At 40.2% G+C, this 10,392-nt stretch overlaps 1 protein-coding gene across 3 annotated transcripts; it reads right to left on the bottom strand.

Moving 5' to 3' along the window:
* Window positions 1-1,311: 1,311 nt before the first annotated feature.
* On the bottom strand, window positions 1,312-9,690 carry LOC133470567 (uncharacterized). Of its 3 annotated transcripts, none has more exons than XM_061759060.1 (8): window positions 8,640-9,161; window positions 8,241-8,300; window positions 7,324-7,388; window positions 7,161-7,235; window positions 5,509-5,662; window positions 3,596-3,703; window positions 3,435-3,483; window positions 1,313-2,750 (listed from the first exon to the last, which is right to left on the bottom strand). In XM_061759060.1, exons 1-8 carry the CDS (start codon window positions 8,805-8,807, stop codon window positions 1,693-1,695), a joined length of 1,737 nt encoding a protein of 578 aa, XP_061615044.1. In that variant the 5' UTR covers window positions 8,808-9,161; the 3' UTR covers window positions 1,313-1,692. The 3 variants fall into 3 exon arrangements, with proteins under 3 accessions (XP_061615045.1, XP_061615044.1, XP_061615046.1); XM_061759062.1 differs by lacking the exon at window positions 8,640-9,161 and adding an exon at window positions 9,640-9,690 and having other exon boundaries at window positions 1,315-2,750; XM_061759061.1 differs by lacking the exon at window positions 7,161-7,235 and having other exon boundaries at window positions 1,312-2,750.
* Window positions 9,691-10,392: the final 702 nt, after the last annotated feature.

Here is a 10,392-nt window from a genome sequence, read left to right as displayed (position 1 = left end):
GGTAGGGATTTTAGCACAAATTTCTATTCTCCATTTCTATAGGCAAATTTCTGGATTCTAATATTTACGGAAGGATTTTCCCAAATCATGTGTCGGGAACAGAATAGTATAATTGGGTCACTATGTTGGTTGCAATTGCGATACTATTTTATACAGTATATAGGGTCATTGTTGTAGCTATACATTAACATATCCTGGGTAAGTTTGGGGGTTTTGGTCCTGGGTGGAGTATGATTTGGAACTAAAAGCTTAAGAAACCCTGATCTATGTCTGTTTAAGGAAGGTGTGGACAGTTGCAATAATACAGGTGTAGCACAGGTCATTACACAGAATTTCAATTTGATGCTCAGTTAATCGCCTAACCCTGACATATGGGAAATTACCAAAATAATGACATCATGATACAAGAGCGTGAAATAGTTGTGGGCGGCCTGTCAGTTCAGTCATCGAGAAGGAGCAAAGAGTGGGCTGACTATGTAGTCTGAGAATTAGAATTTGACTAGGTTTATTCCACCCGTTCATCCCTCGTTACATGGCAGCATAAATGAGTGTACAGTATATATATATATATAGTATACCAACACAAATATATACAGAAAATAGATCAACTATACATACTCCAAAATGGTAAAACACACATTTAAATTAATTCTACCCATTCATCAATCACAGCACAAATGAGTATATACATAGTACACCAAGACAAATATATTGTATACATAAAATTGATTAACTATACAGAAAGTCTGTTATGACAGGAAGCTTCAAGGAAACAAGTTTTGATTGTGGTTGTGGTGCCACAATAGAAGGGGTGGAAATACAGCAGATTCTCATCACTATTTTCCACATTAAGCATATGTTAATTTGATACAAAAATACATATTTATGTCATTATATTTATATTACCATAAAACTGCATCACCATGTGTACATTTAAAATGGTCATGCAGATTTATGCTTCAGAACGTGTATATGTGAGGAACATATAAATCTACATATTTCAGTTAAAAGCTTGATTTAGACATGTAAATCAATCTTTCCACGAAAAATGGCCTTTTGTTAGCGCAATACATGTCATTAAGTGTCTTAAAAAAAATTAAAAAAAAGTAAAAACTGTTGTTTTGAGGTCTGAACTGCGTTGCTGTGCCGTTTTGCACTCTGAAGCAAAATATGCCGAGTGGCGAGTACCGGAGCAGCTAATTGTTAAAAGCACTAAGTTATAAAACATGTTTAATTGGTCATTTAGATGCGCTGTAAAGACTGTACAACCACACGATACTTCGCAATATTTATATCTCCCCCCCCCCCCACCCCCTGGCCCCAGGATTCATTGGTTGAAACATGCATAAGCTGAGAAGCTATAAGTCATGCTTTTTTTTTTCTAAAAAGAAAAATCAAGCACTAGACAATTTAATCTATTCTAATATTGAAATAGTAGTACCCACTTTGGGGTAACAGACAGGCTGCATAGTCTGCTTGTTATTGAAGAAAAATCATATTTCTAAAATGACATTCCAGAAAGAGTACCAGTATGCAGAACAATCGTTTGTGCTTAACCTGTGGTGTGTGAATTCAGATATCGGAAGAGGTTTAACTTGGAAAAGAGTTCCTTTAGGTCCCAGCACAAAAGAAAACCTAACATAACTGGAGATTCTCAGACAGAGGATCCTCCAGCAGGAGAACACCAATATACTAGAACTGTAGCTCATCACCAAAACTGAGACACTGGAGGAGGTCTCCATCTCTTGACTGTGTTGCAACTGATATGTTCTCAACATGTGGCAGTGGCACAGAGAGCTTTTCCTTACTCAGAGACTGAATGGACACTGATTTCTGACTCTGACTTCTGGTGGAAGTCCCAAAATCCCCTGATGGTACTGGGATCTCTGTGTCTTGACTTAGTAGTTTGGAGGAATTTATTGTATGATTATGCACAGTGAGAGGATTGAACACTTGTGTTATTTTCTGACTCTGTAGGGTAGGCGGCATTTGGGTCTTTTCCTTCACGCTGAGTGTAGTGGAGGAGGGTGTCTCAAGATCTCCCTGTGGTACTTGATTCGGCACCTCTTGTTTTACAGTCCCTGCCACCAATGTCGGGCAGTGTGCAATGAAGCCTGGTTGCATCTCTCCCTTAAGATGCCCTCTCTCAGCAATGGAAGATGGTGTCTCAAGGTGCTCCAGTGCTAATTGGATCGGTTTATTCAGAGCCTTAGAGGGGCCTGCTGTTACTGTGTGACCCTGCACAGCCAGGTCCAAATGAGTCTCTACCTTTAGATTCCCTGTCAGCGCAGGACCTTCAAACAACTTGATGATTAGCTGCTGTGATTCCCCTAAACTCATAGGCTTGGTGTACTCCTCAGCCTCTGTATGTAACGGGAGCCCTTGAGGCTCAAAATGCTCCAGTAACAATTGGAACCCATCTTCAACACTCTGAAGCTCAATCTGAGAAGCAGGCGAAAGAAGCATACAATCTAGGAGATTCAGTGTGTGGTCATTCTCAAGCGTTTCTCCCTGAATCTGTGCATCTGGAGTAATTGAAAGTTCATTTTTGACACACTGCATCTGCATGAATTTCTTTTCCTCAATTAGTGCTTCCACAGACTCTTCTGACTCGAGTGCAGAAGGAGGCTGGGAGTTGTAATGCATTGTTTCTGAAGAAGAGTCCAATTCTTCATATACCATTATGTCTTTCTGTACTGTAGAAAGGCACATACTATTGGTGTGAGGACCTTCAGTATCTGGTGTATCTTCTGCAAAGAAAACAAGCGAAAAACAATGTTTTTTACCTATTCAAACTGGCAGCAACACTGACTAAAACAAGAATGGCTATAGTCAGTAGTGTGCAGACCTTCAACAATCTTAAATAAAGCAAAATGATAATTCCTGCCCCAACTTAGCAGTTTGTAAAATACTATATGCAAGAGAAAGCAGGAGTATTTAAGATGCTCACATTTGACATAACAATCATCGGTTAGCTTCAGTTATCTTTCGCGAATGACTGGACTTAGTAGCTGGAGAGACAGTAGATTCAACTAAATTGTCTGAGGCGCATACATTTCTTAAAGGACATACTGCATGGGTGAAGGAATCACACAACAACAATAGGATAGCCAACCAGTCACCCACCAAGTCTCAAATATGAAAAACTGGACAATACAGGACAGGAGCTACAACCAAACCCCATCCCACAGAGACAGGGCATTACAATCTAAATATTGAAGGATCCCTTGAGGAGGTCATTTACAACCTAATGTGGATTTATTAGCAACAAAGTTGGGTAGGCATGCAAGTTATTACCTAAGCAGCTCAGAAAAGCATGAACAAAAACAACAGAGGTACAAAGCAACAAAATCTATCAAAATTCTGCCCAACTCAATGGTGTTTCAACTATGTGGTGGGCATATTTGTTTTGATTTGATTTGACGGTGACATACTTGAAACACTGGCGTGAACTTTACTTTTCCGCCGCTTCCTGCGTTTCCCCTACAAAAAAAAATAAGAAAATCCTATTGTGCTCTCATTTGATAGCCAACAATCAAAGTAAAAATTGTATTCACTTAATTATGTGAGCTGCAGACGATCAAGTTAAACTCACATAGTTTTCACAGGTGGACCAGCGAGGATACAGCTGAGCATGTCGTCGTTTCTGAGCATCAGCTTCTTCGTAATATTTGTCCCTGTCTGCCTGCGGTAGCAACTTCCACTGTGAAAACACACAAGCACATACGGTGTTACCAAACTTGAAATACAAACAAATTCAGTGACGTGTTGTAAAAGGAGTAAATGATAAGTAAAAGTAGTTCAAGAGAATGTTCTTTTATTCCTCAATGCAGCCTGGTGGAACAAGTGAGTTCATGAAATACAAACTGCAATTTTCCTGTTAAAAGATATTTTCTAGGTGTCTTCGCTTTGGCTTAAATCAATAATGAACCCTTTGAAAGTTCCTTTTGAATAATGTCATTTGACTGAAATCCCCCCCCCCAAAAAAGTCTTAGACAGCATTTTTACAAAGAAAGGGCGATGCAGAAAAAAAACTGTCCCCAATGTTTGCAATGTTAAAGTTGGATTATTTTAACTGTCTCTTGACAAACTGCTGCAAGAGTCTCAGTACTGACTTCCGCTGGTCTAGTTTGCTGCTGCTCAAGTGCTGACTAGAACTAGGAGAGTATCAAATTTCTCCTGTATTAGCTTCTTTCCATTGTCTCCCTGTAAAAAAATATGCAATGTAATTGAATTTAATCTTTTCTCTCAGCACGTAATACTTATGCTCTTTCACGTTAGCACCCTACAAGACTGGTTGCAGAGTTTATGCTTACTTGGAGTTCCTAGAATCTTTAAAGTATAATCCTTCAGATTATACTTTAATCAGCTCCTGTCCTTTGGAACCCTCTTGTAGTTTCTGTCCAGGATCCAGAACATCTGCTCTAGATTCAAGATGAAGATGAAAAGTTGAGCCTGAGTCAGGCTTGCTCTGAATCATTCATTCATTCATTCATCTTCCGTACCGCTTATCCTCACTAGAGTCGCGGGTGCTCTGAATCAGCCATCCATCCATCAATTTTCTGAGCCGCTTCTCCTCACTAGGGTCGCGGGCGTGCTGGAGCCTATCCCAGCTATCATCGGGCAGGAGGCGGGGTACACCCTGAACTGGTTGCCAGCCAATCGCAGGGCACATACAAACAAACAACATTCGCACTCACATTCACACCTACGGGCAATTTAGAGTCCCCAATTAATGCATGTTTTTGGGATGTGGGAGGTAACCGGAGTGCCCGGAGAAAACCCACACAGGCACGGGGAGAACATGCAAACTCCACACAGGCGGGACCGGGGATTGAACCCCGCTCCTCAGAACTGTGAGGCTGACGCTCTAACCAGTCGCCCACCGTGCCGCCTGCTCTGAATCAGCCTCCAGTTATTTTACCAGTCTTGACCACTGGCGCAGAGGGGATCGCCTGCTGTTTATATATCCTATCATTTTAAGGGGGTATGTTTCCATTGGAGACAACACTTCCAACTGTGTAACTTTTATTCTGGGCATATTGCTTTTGTGTGGGGTATCAGTAGCTCAGTGTGGCAGGACGTGGCTTTGGGATTGGTGTTGTTGGACGTCTACTGCCAAAAATTAGTAAATTTTGACTGGTTGCTCGAGAGACGGCAGTTTGCTTCTTGAGCATGTCCATCCGGTGGCATTTGTGTGTACTTCTGGCGTAGCTGTGTGTTGTCCCAGCCTATAAATCTCCCTTATGCTGTTTCTTTCTCAACCCAACAGCTCAAGGCAAATGGACACCCCCATACTAAATCTCATTCCACACAATTTCTGGTAAATGGGAGTTTTTCCTTGCGAGTGTCAAGTGCTCACTCATGCCATTTGTTGAGTCTCCTTAAAGATATAAAGAGTCCAGTCCTAAACATGCCTCTGAAATGCCTTGAGTGTAACTGTTGGCGTAATGTAAATTACGTTGACTGCACTGTTTCCTGAGCTTCCTCCTATGGTACATAACCTACCATTTTTCCAAGGGCCACATGAACAGATGCACTGTCTCTCTTTTCCAATTGCATGGTGACCACTTCTCTGTACTTATTTGCGAACAACATAAAGGCATTTGGTGGCTTCTTTATGTATGGCCGCTCCCGCACGTGTTCAGTCTTCCTCGTATTACTGAAATTAAAGGCACAAAAGGCATCTTTTAGGGAACCATTTCAGTTTATGGTATCTTTAAGAAAATCTAAGTTTTAAGAGGAGAAAGAAATTGTGGCATCAATCTGAACTTTGTGTGTGTGTGTGTGTGTGTGTATATATATATATATATATATATATGTATATATATATATATATATATATATACATACATATATACACTATATAAAAGTCTGCACAACCCTACACAACCTTTTGTGATAAAAAATGAGACCAAGATTAATAATTTCAAATACAACTGATTTTGTAAAGTAAGTAAAAATAACTAAGTTAATGTGGTTGCGGTTAGTGTGGAAACATCTTATAACTGTGGATGTGTGTTTTAGAATTTACCAATCACATTCAAGTTCGTGAGAGTCAGCACACACCTGTTACCATTTAAAGTGCCTCTGATTAACCGCAAATAGGGTTGAGATGTTCAAGTCAGTTTTTCCATTTTTGTAGTCACATCATACAGCACAAACCATGGTCTCCAGAGAACTTCCATGGCATCAGAGGGGTCTCGTTGTTCAAAGGTATTAGTCAGGAAAAGGTTACAAAATAATTCTCAAGGCATTAAATATATCATGGAAAACAGTGAAGCCAGTCATTGACAGGTGGAGTACATATGTCACAACAGTGACATTACCAAGAACTGGATGTCCCTCCAAAATTGATGAAAAGACGAGAGGAAAACTGGTCAGAGAGGCTTCCAAGAGGCAGACAGCGACATTGAAGGAACTGCAGAAATTTCGGGCAAGCACTGGCTGTTTAGTACATGTGACAACAATCTCACTCAGTGCTAGGGAGTAGGGTGGCAAGATGGAAGCCTTATCTTACAAAGATAAAAATCCAACCAAGCCAGGTTACATGTCACATAAACACTTGAAATCTAAGCAAAGCTTGCGCAAAAATGTGTCAGATGAAACCAAGGTTGAACTTTTTGTTCATAGTTCCAAAAAGTACAGTCAGTATACTAGGCGCAAACAACACTGCTCATCACCAAAAGAACGACATACCTACAGTGAAGCATGGTGATGGCAGCATCATGCTTTGCAGATGTTTTTCTTCAGCTGGACCTGGGGCCTTAGTCAAGGTGGAGAGAATTATGAAGAGTTACAAATATCAGTCAGTGTTAGCACAAAACCTTCTGCTAGAAAGCAAAATAGAAATGTCGGGAAAGGCCTTGAGAAGGTCTGAACCTTAAAAGGTGTTAATCAGAGGTACTGTACAGGGTGGCAGGTGTGTGCTGTCAATTCTGAGCACAGCCATCACCCCAGCTATAAGATGGTGTGCACATTTGTGCAACCACATTGTCTACGTTGTTTCTTAGGGGGGGGGGGGGGGTGTTGTACAGGTCAAATTAATTGCAGGATTTCGGGGAAATGATTGTCAAAAAACATGGCATTTGAAATGTAGTGTGTATACTTTTTATATCCACTGTTTGCTATATCTATAGAATCTGTTGCAAATGTCTTACATTGTTGTGAAGAGGTTTTGGGGAGGCGCTGCAGACATCATAGGATGTACCTGCTCAAACAAAATTTCTCCATTCCTATACATAGATTTGAAATGGAAAGTTTGTGTGATGACGTGAACAGAATATGATTATTTCACCAGTAGTTTATAAGGGTTTAACTCACATAAATCCAACAGGTACCATCTGAGGGGCCCCAGGTGTCATCATCATCCCTGATGGCGCCCTCATCTGAAACACACAGAGGCTTAAACGCTGGCATTTGCAACATGATGATTCATTTAACTTTTTATTTATAAACATGCATTGCAAAATCTAAAGGAATGAAAAATCTACAATACACGGTAAATATTAGGTGTCACAATCGGTCATCAAATTAATCAACAACTGTACTTTGCTAATCGATTGTTTGGAGCCACTGACTTAAAATTATCCAAATCCTCTGATTTCAGCCTCTCAGTAGGAAACATTCTGTTTTCTGTAGTCCTTCAAGAAATCAGAATGATTATCTTTTGTGTTTAATCAAAATAAGACGTTGGCAAACATCTGATTTTATTTTTGAAAACAATGATCAACATTTTCCCCCGTTTTCTCATGTTATGGATCAAACCAGTAACTGAGTCATAATCAATGCATCGAAAAAAAATAAGTCAGTTTACTCTATTATGGAAATATTTATATATTGGTGCATGAGTACATCATCACTGCCTCTCATCTGATATTGCATCATTATTTGGTTTTGTTTAATAATTAAACAATACCAAATAACTATAATTGGTTAATAGAGTAATTGGCAAAAAATGATTCTGCAATAACTTTCATGCAAAATACATTTTTATCCGATTATTCAATAAATCGATGAAATGATCAATTGAATAATTTCATCTAAAAATATTCGACAGTGACAGTCCCAGTAAATGGTGAGTCTGACAAATACTGAAACATCATGTACTGCCTGTCTGAAATGGCATAGGAAGAAGTTAAAATTGATTTATATCCTTCCCCTTCACCATTAACTAAGATAATTACTCATCAAGAAGTGCAATCCGAAATACATATACAAAGGTAACTGCAGAATCCTACCATTTGTTGAGGATGTGGGCCGAGGACGTTTTGCACAGGCCATTGATGCGACAGTTGTTGCTGTTCAAAGGCAGGGGAAAATTAACAAGTGCAAAATTCTGAGTTCTACGTTAGTGAGCATACCTTATCTGAAAAGGTAAACATACGTGTCTTTCCAAAACTATTGGGTCTGACATAAAAAGCTTGCAAAACCATAAAAAGTGAAAAAGCAGAGAACTAGGATGCTTCTTGCACAGAGCCACAGATTCCCCCACCCCCGATTACAATACCAAGGGGCAAAGGGGTTTTGGTGCCATGTACATTTAATTTCATGATGATTAAATTATTAGATTTTGAAAGACATTGAACTGACATACGGGAAATCAGTGATCTTTTCCCACCAATTTGGTACTCACTTACCTGACTATGATTATGAAAGCTATTGAGGTGTACCGGTGGTCTGATTTGCTGTTGTACATTGTACATGTTGGGGCCCGTCATCATTGCAGCTGGCTGTGAAAAACGAGATCCCACAGGGAAAGTGGGTAGCATAGGCCTAGGATGGCATTCTGGCCTGATCGGATGCATTTTGATTCAAATCCAGTAGCAACTACAGATCTTGATCCGAGATTGTCATTTATCAATTAGATAAAATATTGTTTGGGTCATGCAAGTAGTAACTCTACTAAGAACGATCATTTTTGGAATTCTGTTTAGTACAAATAAGTAGCTATTAGTTTCAATGAAACAGTTGGTATAGAAATGGATGGGTGGATTATGTAACATCATTTCTGACACCAGTGATGAATCCCTGTCAACATGATGTACCAGTGACATTTCAAGGACAACACAAACAACTTAGAGCGATTACATATGTCAAAGCATTTAAAAAAGACATGGTGTGCTAAACCAATAATTTTTAATTCTTTACAGGTTGCCCCTCTGGAACTCACGGTCAATGCTGACACACAAACAGGCACCCCAGCAATGCTCCTCAAATACTATCATCTCAAACCGCCTTTACCACATTAAAACCTGATCTCAACTTGATCAAACTCAACTCCCCCCGTCCCTAGGACATCTTCACCGTCGAACATGCAGTCATCCCCACCCACCTCGATCCCTTGGCCTCATTATGTTCACCACGCTCACCGAAACATCTTTCTTTTCCATCCTCAAAAATAATGACCGCTTCAACACATCCCGCACCACTGCTTTACCACATATGCATGCCTTCATTCTCTTTGGACTCCCGTCTACAACTCATGGCCCTATAACACAAAACACAGCTGCCTTCACCCACTCCAGAGAGACCACATCACCTCAGAAAACTGCACTGGCCCCCCCATCCTGCACCATATTAAATATAAACTCCTGCTCTACACCTAAAAAGCAATACAATACCCTCCCCTGCTCCTACCTCACTAACGTGCTCCGCCGTCACGCCTCCAACCTAAGCCTCCGATCCTCTGACATACCTCACCCCATCATCAGAGGGATGGAGGCACATCCTCCTGACACAACCCACCACCCCCACCCCCACCCCACAGGAAATCAGAAAGTCACTCCTTACATTTAAATCCAAACTTGTAGACTCCCCTCTTCAAAACTGCAATTTGTCATACAAAACCTATTTAATTATCCATCCATTTTCTTCCAGCTGACTTTAGGAAAGATGTGCGGTACACCCTGGACTGGTCACCAGTCAATCGCAGTGCACACCACACACAAAGATGAAAAAACATTCACACCTACAGTATAAATTTAGAGAATGGGTGTATAGAACTCATTGTAGTTCAGGGGCCAGATAGCCCAATTGCATAATTATTGTTGTGTTAATGAAAAGCAATGCAAGTACAGTATGTAATAATTATTTTATTAACTTTTTTTTTTTTTTTGCAATACAAGAACCACAGATTTCTCAAGAAAAAAGTGTAATTTACTTGTTTTTCACATACATGTGTGCATGATGACTGATAACAGTGATTGCATAGGTATTTTGACTTTTAATGAATCGTTTTTTTCCCACAGAGGATAAGGCATGCATCAGCTGCGAAGTTGCTATGTTGCTACGTCAGCTGTGTGGCTGCTACGTAAGCAAGTCGTCAAGTACAAGTTGTTGTTACGGTCACAGGGTAGCTGTCGTCAACAACTCATGCGTAGCTTCTGCGTA

The sequence above is a fragment of the Phyllopteryx taeniolatus genome, chromosome 20 (genome assembly GCF_024500385.1).
Source record: "Phyllopteryx taeniolatus isolate TA_2022b chromosome 20, UOR_Ptae_1.2, whole genome shotgun sequence".
NCBI lineage: Eukaryota > Metazoa > Chordata > Actinopteri > Syngnathiformes > Syngnathidae > Phyllopteryx > Phyllopteryx taeniolatus.
Note: the sequence above shows the minus strand (reverse complement) of the source record. Positions and strands in the feature narration are given on the sequence as shown.

Bases quoted from the DNA above. Each gene is read 5' to 3' on its own strand.
- LOC133470567 (XM_061759060.1), bottom strand. From the start codon at position 8,807: ATGCATCCGATCAGGCCAGAATGCCATCCTAGGCCTATGCTACCCACT. The intron at 5,663-7,160 runs GTAAGACATTTG...CTTTAATTTCAG, and splicing joins CAAAACCTCTTCACAACAAT to TAATACGAGGAAGACTGAAC. The intron at 3,484-3,595 runs GTGAGTTTAACT...TTTTTTTTGTAG, and splicing joins GGTCCACCTGTGAAAACTAT to GGGAAACGCAGGAAGCGGCG.